Genomic DNA, 14,115 nt, shown 5'->3' with positions numbered 1-14,115 from the left:
TCTAGGTTAGGAGCTCTGATTCTGCCTAGCTGCAAGACTAGTTTGAATATAGTAATAAAGGTACTTTACAGTTTTACACGGTGTTCTCGGCGTTTTGTTGGAGTGATTTGCCAGGGCCAATAAAAGCTTGTGATTATCATATAAATGCTTCCTTCCTATCCTTGCTATGGATGGGTTCAGTCTCCCCCCCCCCACCCCTCCATCACCTGGCTATCTCTGGCTGCTTTAACTTGGGAAGAACAGGTGACCCCAAAGTCCGAATGCCTGGCTCCTCTCTGCTTCCTGATCTTTGAAAAAAATCTTAAGTTACCAAGAATAAACAACCATCTGCAGAATCTCTTAAAGACCTTTCCCCCTCAGCCTTGGAACACTTGGGAGCATCCAGAAAGGAGACCAGACCCGCCCAAGAGAGTTATCCAGTGTGACCTGAATAAAGCTCTGACCAATGGAGATTTTTACTGTGACATTCTCCCGCCCAGGGTGGGACTAGCCTCCTGTGCATGTCTCCTTTCTTTCCAGTTTTTACTCCTGGGGGAAATGCTACCCAAGCCTCCACCAAAGTTCACTAGAACTCCCCACCCCACCCCCCGCCACCGATTTACGCGAAGCCTCCAACTGCCAGCACCTGGCAGACACAGCAACCGAGTCAGTCATAAACAGATCGCATACAATTTAATTTTAATGTGCTCGTTAGTCGTAGCACATCTCAGACGTAATTGTGAACGCAACACAAAAATCATAGCAAAAGAAAGGACAATTTTAATGCTGCCGTAGAAAAAGAAGGTTATATGAAGAGTCACATCATGGGCGTGCCCATTGTCAACAACAAAACAGAGCGCAGAGTGTGTCACGGTGTCTGTGGTGTGTTTACATGCCAATATTTTATACATAGGTTCTCATGTGGTGTCAGTTGTCAGTTATTCCTGCAAATTAACTGCCAGGAATGGAGAAGAACAGAATGGCTTGGAGAGCTGGTAACCACGGGTTACCTTTCATAAGCCTAAAGATAAAGCTGCAGTGTGGGATCCTGGAAGAATAATTAGGAAGAACGAAACAAAGTTACTGATCGAAATTTAAAAAAAAGAAAAGAAAAGAAAGGGAGGAAGGAAAGAAAAGAAGAAGGAAAACATCCCACATTACGAGTTAGCAACCAGGAGGGCTTATAAATAAGTAAAAGAGGTTGTTCCCCCAGAAGAAAAAGGCTCACGACAGTTAAGCAAAGGATTACAGTACAAACATTTTAAAGGCTTTATCGATGTTCAGGAAGTACAGTACAAGTTGTTGATTTTTTTTAAATTATTTTTTTCCTTTTCCGAATAGACTTAACCCTTTGAGCACTGAGTTTATGTTTGAGCATCCTTTAATTTCTAATAAATACCTTTAAGAACCATGTGCAAAATAGTTATGATGCCTGCCAGGGATGGATTTCCTGGCCTCAAAACAAATGATAATAGAATGCTAATAAATATGTATAATTTAAACATGAACCCTCTATCAATATAGATGTGCCGTATAGCAAAACAAACATCATACCTTGCTTTGAGATAATGCTTCTGTATATTTTATAAATGCTATCTGTGGAATTTTCTGTATAATTTACAACGTTTGCATGTAAAAAAAACAACATAAACCTTAAAAAAAGAAAAAGATAAGGAAATATACACTATACAGAGGCATGGCTTGTGCCCAGAGTATAGCAGATACATAAAACACTTGTTATAAATGCGAGAAAGGGTCATTTAACCAGTCACATTTTCCCATAAGAGTTTGAAATCTATACAATATATACATCTATGTTTCAATGTGAAAATAATATTCTTTTAAATTTCAAGGCGTGTTATACCCCTGCAGACCTGCATAAATGGAGGTTCCTATTATTCCTCATGACTAAGCTGGTAAGGAGTTTAAAAACAGAGTTTCATACATTATTATTATTCATTATTATTTTGTTTTATTATTATCTCTTTTTTTAACCAAATTAATGCAAAAGTGCTTCGTAGTACTCAGAGGGCTAACGATGAAAGGGTGAGAAATGCCAGCACACCCATGTTTCATGGAAAAAGTGTGCCTGGTTTCGTTATAAATGCTTAATTAAACTGTCTGTTAATGCATGCAGCTTGAAGCATCGAGGGGATGCTCACAATTAAATCCCATTTACACAAAGTTCCAAACACTTAGCACTGCGCTTTAACCTTCCTTAATTTTTTTTTTTACCAGTAACAACAGCTGGTTATATGCACCTCTCTACACTGTACAATTATATCAAACAGTCCAGCCCGGAATGATCCTCTGCAGTTCAACGCATGAACGTGTGCCAAGAACAAGGCAGAGGGGCTCTAAGGTGCCTTCAGCGTATTCCCTCCAGTCATTTCCACCCTGGGGCAAGCGCTACTGCTTCTCCAGTTCGGAAACGAACAGAAGGTGGTCCTCTGGCGATTTCCCATGGGTTTTGCTAAGATGGAGTTTGACGGCATGCTTGCTCGCAAAGGTCCGATTGCAAAGCTTGCACTGGTAGGAGGTCCCCAGGTCCTCCTCCGGGGAGGACGTCACCAGTTTTTCTGACGGTGACTTGGTTTGTGCTATCTGATTGTTAATTTGTTCGGTGGACAGTTTCGACAGGTCCCGCAGCCGGAAGCCCAGATGTGACTCTAGGTGGCTGATATACGTGGAAGGAGTCCTGATTTGTGACGCGCAGTCGTTACAAAAGAACACGGGGTGGCCGGTGTCCAAGTTTTTGAGGAACTTTGTTCCACCTGTCCTCCGAAGCTGGTACTTCACGTTGGCCAGCCAGTGGCTGATGGTGGTCATGGAGAGCCCGGTGAACCTCGAGATGTGCATGCGCTCCTGGGGGCTCAGGTCTGACATGATGTACTTCCCCTCCGACGTCTGCCGGAGGCTGGCTGCAAACTGCGCCTGCAGGATCAGCAGGTGCTGGGGGTTCCAGTTTGACTGGCGGCCTTTCCTCTTCTGGGCCGGAGTTGACTCCTCAGCCTCTTCCAGGGTGGCCCCGTCAATGTCAGACTTCTCAGAGATGCTGGAAGGAGTGGAGGATTTTGACGTGTGGCTCTCTGTCAAGTTCTTCAACATATCGGAGATATCTGACAAGGCATTCTCGCGCAGCGGCGAGCTTGACATGAACGACACGACGGCAGATGCCTTCGCTGTTGTCACGGTAGATGAGGAAGTTGCCGGGGACGTGGGCGTGGGGGACAAAAGCCCTGAACCTAGAGAGCAACCTTTGTCGGACTTTCCTTTCGTCAAGTCTATGGGCTGGTCGTTGTTGACGTGGTAGAAATAGCGGTCCAGATGGTCCGCCTTCTTGGCCTGGAGGGGTGGTGGGGTAGCCACGGCTGCCTTCTCGGCTAGACTGTTGCTCATCTTGAAAAGCATGCTCATGGGGTCTAGCGCAGGCAGGGAGGGCTTGGCGGCCTTGCCCAGGTGGATATTCATGACCGACTGCAGGGCACTCAGGGGGTTCACAAAAGGCTGTTCTGGTGGATGGTCCGTGATGATGGCTGTGCTGCCACTGAGACTTCCGCTGAGGGGTTTCACCAGCTCCTTGCCGTTCTCCACTGGCTCCGAGGCAGGGCTCACCTCCTTACACCCATCCCGCGGCGGGCTGGGGCTGTTCTCCTGGCTCTTAAAGCCGCCACCGTCACTGGAGGCTTCCATCTTGATGGGCTCACTCTGTTCACTACTGCAGGGGGACGGCGTGGCCCGCTTGGGTGGTGACAGCTTGCCTTCGGGCTCCTTCATCTTCTCCTCGACTTTGGCGACTTTCTCGGTGACTTTTTTCACCAGCTCCTCCATGGCATGAAAGTTTGTCTTGGGCATGGGGGAGGTCTGGCTGCTGGGCGGAGAGACCAGAGTCTGGGTTTTCGTAGGAGACACGATTTCACTGTTGCCAAATATGGGCTTCAGGGGTGTGCTCTTCCCCGAGGAGCCCAGGGACAGCTTCATCATGTTGGGAAGCTGGTAGGCGGCATGGATGCTGGGGTAACCCCCCCAGCTGGGAGTGCCGTTCTGAGCCTTGTTGATGGCAGACGTTACCGTGTTTTCAAGCGATTTGAGGATATCTAGTCCGCCTTTGGGGCTCTCCTCTAAGTCATTTTCAGTCAAATAGTGGTACTTGGAAGAAATGTCATACTTCTCCTCCTCTTCGCTGGTCTTCTCTTTCTCCTTGGGTTTCTCATCCGTGACCGCGGCTTTCTCCTTGTCCACTTCCTTCTTGACCTCCACGGCCAGCTTCGGGGAGGCGCTCGCAGGCGTGCTGGAGGGAGACGTGAACGTGGTGGCTGCCAGCGGCACGGACTGCACCTTCTCATCCAGCAGGGTGGTGATGGTGGGCGTGACGGGCGTCTCCATGATGGGCTTCCCCTTCTTCATGGCCGAGTTTGTGACCTTGATGAAGTGGCCAGTGACCATCATGTGGGCCGTGAGCTCTTGGAGTGTGTCATGGGAGCTGCCGCACTCCATGCATTTGAGGATCTGGGACTTCCTGGCCTCGAAGTGCCACGCGTAGCTGGCCCCGTTCTGGTGGCCGTACCGGTTATTTGGAGTGATGTAAGGGTTGGAGTTCTTCTGAAGAGCGTCGCTGGCATCGGACAGGGTGGCTTTGGGGGTCCCACCCGTGGAGTCGGGGGAGCTGGGGAGCTCCAGCTCCAGGGAAGGTTTCTTCCGAGCGGCGGCAGGGATGATTTTGGCTGCGACGGGTGTGACGGGTTCCTTGAGAGGCACTTTTTGGTAGTGTTTAGTTTTGATCATGTGGACGCTCAGGTCTTGGAGGGACTCAAAGGAGTGGCCGCAGTACATGCACTTCAGCACCTTCTGAGCGTCCTCCTTCCCCTCCATCTCCAACAAGGACCGCTTGCGAGGCTTGGACCAGCGCTTGGGGTTGTTGTTGTCCGTCTCGTGGTTGTCATCGCGATAGTGGCCCGTCTCGTTCATGTGCACCGTGAGCTCCACCAGGGTATCATAGGCGGCGCTACAGTCTTTGCAGCGGAACTTGCTGGCCCCGGTGAAGATGGAACCGTACAGCTTGCTGCTCTGTCTATACAGCTGCACGGTGCTGAACAGGCTGGGCTCGGGCAGCATGCGGCTCTGCGACACCTGCTGCAGGGTCTTCGCCATAGCGCTCTGGTGCCAGTCGAAGCTCCCACTGCCGCAGCTGCTGCTACTGCTGCTGCTGCTGCTGCTGCTGCCGCCCCCGCCCCCGCCGCCGCCGTTGTTCTCCGAGGAGGGCTGGTGGAGGTTCAGGTTGAGGTTGGACCAGTAGGAATTGGACAGGAAGTTGTTGTACACGGCCTTCATCTGCTCCAGGCTATCAGACACGGTGGTGTCCTCCAGGGGCACCGGGACCTCTTTGGCCTCCTCTTCGTTCTTGATGGAGCTGCTTTCAAAGTCGGCCATCCGGTCACTGGTCTCACTGATGTGAGACTCGCTGTCCATTTCGTGGCTGGAGAACTCAGCGGCTGGTGAGTTCTGGTAGCTTGGGCAGGCCTTGCCGAGTTCCTTTTCCGGACACATGTACTTGGCTGAGGGTTCTCCATCGGCCGCTTGCTCTTCAGGCTCTATGTCATCCTCTACCAAGGCGGCTGCCTTTAACTCATCGGAAACATAGGCTGCCGTGATCACAGGTGAGAATCAGAGACCAGAAGGTGGGAACAAAGAGGGAGAGGAGAGAAAGAAAGGAAAAAAAAGATTAGTACGTGTTGATCATACCTAGAGTACATTCTTGGCTCTTGGAAGTGTGGCAAAAGAGTCGGTCACATTTATTTGTAATATTAAATAGTTAAAATATGATGTTTCTTTGAAGCAAAAAAAAACCTGCTCTTCAAACACAATTTGCCACCTTATTCTTCTCAAGGGGCAACAGCTTGAAATTAAAACTAAATTTGAAATTAATGAAGCACATTCTGGAGGTGGCATTCACTTCTAAAGTAATAAATTACTTGTATCAACCTCAGAGACAGCAGTTCCTGTCTGTCAATTAATATGTCTTATGCTTCTCCTACCTCTAATGCATTTCTTAACAGACAGACTTACAATTTAAATTAAGCAAGTTTTTTTTTACTCATTACATTTTTGAGGCCCAGTCTTTCATAAATATAAAGTACAGAAACATCAATAAGAATTTTACCAAGTAAAAAGGTAGTTTGTCAATTATAACAAATTAAAACCAAGGACCGTGCTTTTTTTCCTCCTCCTTTTCTTCGTCCTAGAAAAGTAGGTCTAAAAGAAGCCCAAAGAAAGTTTCTTGCCAGGGATGGGGTTCTGAAGTGTTCCTGAAGATGGTGAGTGGCTAGAACCCAGCGCTGGTCCTATTCCCCACATGCTCAGCCACCCGCCTGCCCGCCCACCCACCCACCCACACACACACACACACACTCGCATAGAATTGTATCAGAACAGGTTCAGGAAAATTGGTATGCAGAGCTCACTCCTGCTGTATAAATATATACAAGACCTGCTGGTGGACCTTACAAATGTCAAAGTGTTTGCTCTTTAGACTACTTTGTCAATATTTACTCAGAACAGGCTCCATGGGTATCCTACAGGGATTCTGTCTTTTTTGGAGGCCCTGCACTGGGAATGGAAACTCAGCAGGCATTCCTGAGCAGGTGGACAGTGGGAGTCCAGCAGTAAGGAGTCCCGGAAGAACCCCTAACCCCCACCCAGGAGGCACAGAGCCCTGGGAACATCTGTGCTGATGGGACCGCTTGATACAGGTTTTCCCCATTCTCCCGGTTATTCTATGCCTTTTTTGATTTTATACACACTGTGGCGTGACAAGCAACAGCTTTAAGCCAAAGGAGAAAGGGAACGGGACGCCGGGTGATTTTGTTTTTCCAGCTGCCACAAACTAAAAACCAATGAATACAGGGTATGTGGCAAAGACTTGCGATTGCAGCCCTTGGGGAGGGAGAGACAACAGGATGGGTTCCAGGCCAGCCTGCTGTGTGCACACTGAGTTCCAGGCCAACCAGGACTGCATGATGAGATCTTTACAAGCTGGTTGCACAAGATAGAAGGTAAATGTATGGAGTAGCAGGGATGTAGCACTGGTGATTGCTGGAACGGTAAAGAGAGACAGTTCCTGGAAATGGAGGGTGCCTTGTTTGTGGATGTGACAGCTCAAATTGTTTGCTCCAGGTGAATTTCATATCAGAAAAAAAATAAAGTTTAAAGAGAGATGTAATTGATTCTTCACGAACCTACAGAGATGCCCCTGCCTCCCTATTGGTTCACCCACCCAATTTGCATTTGTTTTAAGCTGAACTGCAGGGAGGCAACTCCCATAGTGGTGGTGATGTGATGATTGGAGGGGAACCACATCCCAGCTTTGAGAAAGGGACAACTCCTCTTTGTGTTCAACTTAGGAAACCAGAACCTCGAGTGTGAGCCATAGGACACCCTTTAGAAACATTCAGAAGAGCTGGGAGCGGTGGCCTACGCCTGCCAGCGATCCTAATATTCAGGAGGCTGAGGCAAGAAGGATCTCAAATTGTAGGCCAGGCTGGATAAACACGGGGAGATCCTGTATGGAAAAGAAAACGGGAAAAAGAAACTGGCAGGAGAAGGTGGTGGCCCACACCTTTAATCATAGCGCTCGGGAGGCAGAGGCAGGCGGATCTCTGTGAGTTCGAGGCCAGGCTGGTCTACAGAGCGAGTTCTGGGACAGGCTGCAAATCTTCGCAGAGAAACCCTGTCTCTCAAAAAACCAACAACAAAAAAGAGGAAGGAGAAGGAGAAAGAGGAGGAGGAAAAGGATGAGGAGAAGAAGAAGAGAAAGGAAGAAGAAGAAGAAGAAGAAGAAGAAGAAGAAGAAGAAGAAGAAGAAGAAGAAGAAGAAGAAGAAGAAGAAGAAGAAGAAGAAGAAGAAGAGGAAGAAGGGGAAGGGGAGGGGAAGGGGAAGAGGAAGAGGAAGAGGAAGAGGAAGCAGAAGAAATTGGCAGAAGTGTATTGCTGTGGTCAGCTACAGTATGTGGTGCAGTGGTGAGCCTTGAGTCTGAGGCCAGGCCATGAGTGGAGGTTCAGAGAACCGTTCACCCAGCCTGCAGGACACTCTTCCTACAGGCAGTGAAGTCACGAATTAGGACAGAAAACAAGAAAGGACAATCTCAATCTCTCTCATAACTTCCCCCAATTTGCAGAACATCCTAGGAATTGCCTCCCCAAATTGCCTTGAGACGGCCAACCCAGAGGGAGGTCGGCTGGAGTCAAGTGACTAAGTGTTCCAATTCGCCAGGACCTCATCCCCTGGCTTAAGACTCCCTGTCTCTCAGGAGTCCACTCAGTCTGGGGCAAGCTGATGAGGGCTGGGGCGTTCATTGGGTCTGCAGTTTCCCTCACAGCCCTTGCCGAGGGCAGCTCAAAATGACAAGCTGGGGTTTCAGTCTCTGGAAACTCACCCGTGGCCCCATGCACTAAGGAGGGAACTCTACGGTTGCAGTCTGGGATGAGAAGGACACACGGCCTGTGTCGCTGCCAGGGACCTAAGGGGAGGCTGGGCCCACACAGACTCAGACAGATGCTGTTACAACCTGAACACGGAATGTCCTTGAGACAAACTAACACGTCTTCTCAAAAGTCCTCTGCTACTTTTAGGGAGCTGTGACCCATCAGCAGGGTAGGTTCCTGGGATCAGACTTTGAAGGTGAGGGGCTCTGCTTTGATTCCTGGCTTTGGCACTCTGCTTTCTGCCTGGCACTCTTCCCACTCTTTACAACAGGTAGGAACGGCAGTTCCCCCCCCCCCCCGAATCCGGGAGCCAAAATAAGCCCTTCCGCGATTAAATTGCTTCTGCTGGGAAATTCTGTCCCAACATTGAGAACAGAAATGAGTAGGGCAATCAAATCAAAGCCCTTGTCTCACGGATAGGCCCTTCAGGGACACAATCATAAGCCTGAACAACAAACGCTGGGCCATTGCTTCTGTTCTGGAGCTTACACAAGGTTAAGAACTGGAGAGGAATAAACTCCACAGACAGCAGTCATCGCGAGACATCAGGAGCCAGGAGAAGTCAGCAGCGGACATGGAGGGGGGGTGCCCACAGTACCATGATGATATGGAGAAAGTGAGAGCTTGTCTCAGAACCTGCCTGGCTCCCATGCCCTCTGTGGAAGCATCCACACAACAGACTCCCGGAAGGCCATTTGAAACCCTGTTTACATGCATCATCATTGGTGCGACCAGCTCCTACCACGTGCTGGTCCCCAACACACTCTGATATACGCTCTTTGAGACGGACAACAGTATCATCAGTCTGATGAATGAGAAGGATATTAGTATTAAAAAGAAAGCATGGCCAAACTCCCTAGCTCCGAGGGAAAAAAAAAAACAATCTCCTACACCAGGATACACCAGGAAGGTCTGGGTTCCTGGGAGATCAGGCCTCCCCCACACCCTAGCTCCAGCGTTGACCAGGTAGGTTTCTGAGAGTCCTTATATACATATTGGCACACTTTTGTACCAGGGACCTAGCAAGAAAAGACCAATGGGTTCAGGCCCAACAGTGGGGAATATTTCCTAAGACTAAGACAAGGACACTAAGACCGCCACTCCTCTGAGGATGCCACATGCTCTTGATCACCCAGAGAGCCCAGAAACATGCTGAGTTCAAGGTCAGCCTGTCCTGTCAGGACCCTGCCTTAAACAAATAAACGAGAGTGGAAACAGGCCAGAGACGTGGCAGAGGGCATGAAAGCGCCGGGACATCCATTCACTCCCCAGACAGAAAGCTGTTGTCCTAAGAGAAATGTCCTTTTGCCTCTGGGCCTTAGTTTCCCTGTGCGGAGAACATGGCACGCCAGTACAGCGATCTATAAGGTCCCCGTCACCATTCCCGGTTCTAAAATACTTGTGAGCAGCAGGGCGTTGGTGGCGTATGCCTTTAATCCCAGCACTCGGGAGGCAGAGGCAGGCGGATCACTGTGAGTTCGAGACCAGCCTGGTCTACTGAGCGAGTTCCAGGACAGCCTCCAAAGCCACAGAGAAACCCTGTCTCGAAAAACCAAAAAAAAAAAAAAAGATACTTGTGAGCAAATGGTTAAGAACTTTGAGGTGTCAATCTGTCCTTTCTGGTGCGTGACCAAGCAGTCTTAATGAATGCTATCTGGGGGCTGGAGAGATGGCTCAGGTGCCCTTGAAGGGAACCTGAGGTCAGTTCCTGGTTCCCAGAGCAGGCAACTCAGAACCACCTGTAACTCCAGCTCAAGAGGGTCTGGGCACCTCTGTCTTCCCTGGGGATCTAACACACACACACACACACACACACACACACACACACACCACTTAAAAAGAAAATCAAATCGTAAGTTTTATCTAGTTCATTTTTTTTCTTGTGCTGAGGATCATCAAACTCAGGGCCTTGTATATGCGCAAGGCAAAAATCACTCTACTTCTGAACATATACAGTTATACATATTTATGTGTATTTTTTTATTTTGCTTGAATATCTTTCTGCCGCATGTACACCTTGTACCTGTGGAGGCCAGAAGAGGGCATTGGATCCACTGGAACTGGAGTTATGGGTGGTTATGAACCGAGAGTTGAATCTGGGTCCTCTGGAAGAGCAACCAGTGTTCTCAACGGCTAAGCCATCTCTCCAGACCTTTCCTCCCCCAACCCCTCATTTTTTTTTAAAGCTAGATTCTTGCAACACAGCCCAAGCTAGGCCCAGCGCAGGATCCACAGCCTCCCTGCGTTGGGATTACAGGATTGTACCGCTGTGCCGGGCTGTGGTCCTGTCTTCTTTGGATGGAGTCAAACGCGCAAAGTCTCTGGCTGCACAGAAGAATCCTTTCTAGATCTTGGGACAGTTAATGCCCTGGATACAGAAAGCGAGAAGAGGACACTGGTGGCTTCTGTCATCATCTGTGTGGATCAGTAGGTTTTCAGATGCTTGTACAGTCCCAGCACTGGCCAGCAAAGACTGCCCTGCCATTCTCTTGTATACTTAGTTTAGACTCTCCCACTGCTATTCATCTTCATGGGCATCCTAATCTGAATTCTTGCACAGCCAGTTGGGGATAGCCTACTCTCAGTAGGAAGGAGGTTAGCCTGAGGTCACTGCCAGCGCCACAGAGTGGTATTAGCTAGCGGCCTTGGTAACAGGATGGGTAACGCCTCTGCCCTCTCACATCCCAGCGTGGGGCAGACACCAGCACGTCTCCCTCCCCGCCCCACACCCTTCAATCTAGTACAAACAGAAGCCACTGGGACTGTCACACACACACACACACACACACACACACAATCTGACTGGTCACACCGCTCACCTGGAGTTCACCCTCAAGACTGCTCACCGGCCTCAGGCAAAAGCCCAAATTCCTCAAAAGTGCCCACAAGATCCTCCCCCTACTCCGTTCTTGGTCCCTTCCAGATCGTCTGGGCCTCTAGGATGTGGTCGGATATCTCGTTCCTAACTCCCCGCTGCTCACTGCCGCCTCCTAAGGTGGAGACTCATGGTAGAAGCCCATTTCTGGGAGGGAGAAACAGGCTGCCTTTGTCCCTGTCATTTCCAGTGACATCACTGGTCTATAGCCAGGTGCTAACTAAAAGGTCAATTCCATGTGGTCAGGACCATGCTCACACATCCCAAACTCCCCAACCCGGGATGTACATGACCCTAGTGTCTGGCTGGGCAACTCAGTTTGATGTTACTTAACAAAATACCCAAGGCAGGCTAATCTGATATAGGAAGGGATGCTCTCGGCTCATAGGTTTGGACGTCCTGGATCCAAACTTCCCATTGCTGGCTGCTTTGCGAGTGCTGCTTGACAAACAACGGACATCTGTGTGGAGGAATGGGAAATGAGGCCCCAGGGGAGTCCATTATTCCAAGGTCGGGGATCCTTTTTTTGTCCATCTTCTCTGAATTCCCAGCAATCCTTGTTAGAGGTGTAACCGGGTAAGAGCTGACCGCTGGGTAGGCTGGTGAGCATAGCAAGAGGGAAGCAGAAATCGGGTGTGGTGGCACAGCTCTGGAGGACCGAGGCAGGAGGATTTCAAGTATATGTCCTGCCTGGGTCACGGAGTGAGTCCAAGGCTAGCCTCGGGACATTCAATGAGATCCCGTCTCAAAGCGAAAAGGGCAAAGAGAGTTGGGGACGTAGCTAGATGGTCCACACTTCTCTAGCATGTGTGTGGGGGGAGCCAAGGTTCAACCCACAGTACTGGGGATGCAGAGGGGGACCCTCGGAGATCTGCCTGTGCCATCCCGAGCAAAGTAGGCATTCTGATATCTAGTGAGGGTAAATGAGGCCGCGGTGGCCTCAACAAACCTGTCCTCCCCGTGATCATATGGGAGATTCGGGACATGTTCAGAAGACGCCAGGGGGCATCACCAGGCCGTTGTCATGGAGCACAGGCCAGAACTGAAGCCGATGTCAAAGCCCCCCACGGGTCTCTAAGACCTACTGTTACAGAGCGCCAGTGGACAAGAAAAGATGCCAAGCATCGTCAGGAGGTGTCTGAGTCTCTACTGACTGCCTATAGGGACACCTCTCCCAAGGGCTCACATCAGAGTAGAGCTCCAGGAAATACGGGAGGGAGATGTTCAAGAGCCTGGACCACGGAGAGGATTAGCCACCAGTGCTGGCATTTCTACACTGCATTTTCCTCTATGAAACTGTGCCAAGTCACAGCAGTGCAGGCCTGGCTTTTTTAGCGTTTGCTCCGCTGCCTTCTGGTCTCTGCGGTGCATACTCTTCATCATGAGCAAGAGAGCACGAGCCGAGCGGACATAAAAACCGGTCAAGGTCATTTCCTGGGTCCCACCAAAGACTTCATGATTGAATGAACCTAGGTGCTTTCCCAAGCTAAAGGGCGTCTTCAAATACAGTGCACCAACTGCACAGGGGTTTGCTTTCCGTGAAAGCATCCAGGACCAGGCAGGCTGGTCCTGTCTGGGCTCAGCATCCTCCCGTGGGGTCTTGAATGGGTATCTCAAAGATACCACTCAGGTCTTACTGTCTTTCTGGGGAAGCCTTAAGATGAAGGCCATGGAGAAGGAAAGCAGAGATCGTACAAGGGAGGAGGCAGTGGAGCCTACTATATTAGACCTCACATGTATTAGACCTCATGTGTGTTTTCCGATGACTCCAGCCCACTGTGGGACTTCTGGGAAGGAAGAGACTGGAGCGATGTCCAAGCTCAGCTAGACTGAGTAGCTGAACTGCTTGGGAGTTGCCATAGAATGTCCACTGCTCCCTCTGCAGGTTGGTCAGTGCTTCAGGAAGGCATTTTGGACCCCTAGACACCAATGGCTGTCGCCCCCCCCCCCGTGTCCCCTCAGTCCCCAGCTCCCAGTCAGACTGCAAGCTGAGTTCAGATCTTTTGTCAGTTCAAGTCCTACTCTGAGTCATCTACGGGTGTGGGGGCAAAAAAGTTGAAAGCCCTCAGACATGTTGCTACCTAAATCTAATCATGAAAACAAAAATGGATGGATATAGTTGACCCGAGAACGAATTTCTGCCTTGCGAAGGCTGCTCAGGTAACTAATAAAGGCTGTGTGTCCTGTGGGCTATTTTTACCTGGGGATCTACTGCATAAGAGTGTTGCATGCTTCATGATGACCCTACCTGGGATGGGAGGTGGGGTGGAAATCATGGCATTTACTGTATCTACTGCAGGCTGATCTGGGGGATGTAAGAACCCTTCTCAGCTGTCCGAAGAGCCCAGACACAAGTGCTTTAAAGGCACGAAAAGGCAAGAGCTAGCATTCAGTGCTAGTCTGGCACTGGCCAAATACTGACTTCCTTCCCCAGCAATCCCAAGGCTCTTAACAATCAAGACAGGGGATCTATTTCTGTCTGCTGATGAGGAGAGGGATCAAAGTATCAAGAGTGAAAGGTAATGGGGCAGGGAGTGCGGCTCAGTGGTAGAGCACCTGCCTAGAATCCCCCAGTGAGGGGCTGGAGTGTGATTTAGTGGTAGAGCACCTGCCTAGAATCCTCCAGGACTAGGGGTGTGGCTCAGTGGTAGAGCACCTGCCTAGAATCCCCCAGTGAGGGACTAGGGGTGTGGCTCAGTGATGGAGCCCCTGCCTAGAATCCCCCAGTGAGGGACTAGGGGTGTGGCTCAGTGGTAGAATCCTCACCTAGGATTCACTAA

At 49.9% G+C, this 14,115-nt stretch overlaps 1 protein-coding gene across 1 annotated transcript in view; it reads right to left on the bottom strand.

The window, feature by feature from the left end:
• Positions 1–653: 653 nt before the first annotated feature.
• Positions 654–14,115, bottom strand: part of Tshz3 (teashirt zinc finger homeobox 3) — a 77,085-nt gene continuing 63,623 nt past the window's right edge. The window contains exon 2 of the mRNA XM_040735494.1: positions 654–5,621. Coding sequence (XP_040591428.1) covers positions 2,389–5,621 — 3,233 coding nt within the window. The 3' untranslated portion in view covers positions 654–2,388. The remainder of the gene's footprint in view (positions 5,622–14,115) is intronic.

Source organism: Mesocricetus auratus, unplaced genomic scaffold (genome assembly GCF_017639785.1).
Source record: "Mesocricetus auratus isolate SY011 unplaced genomic scaffold, BCM_Maur_2.0 Super-Scaffold_100046, whole genome shotgun sequence".
NCBI lineage: Eukaryota > Metazoa > Chordata > Mammalia > Rodentia > Cricetidae > Mesocricetus > Mesocricetus auratus.
This window is presented reverse-complemented; position numbering and strand designations above follow the sequence as displayed.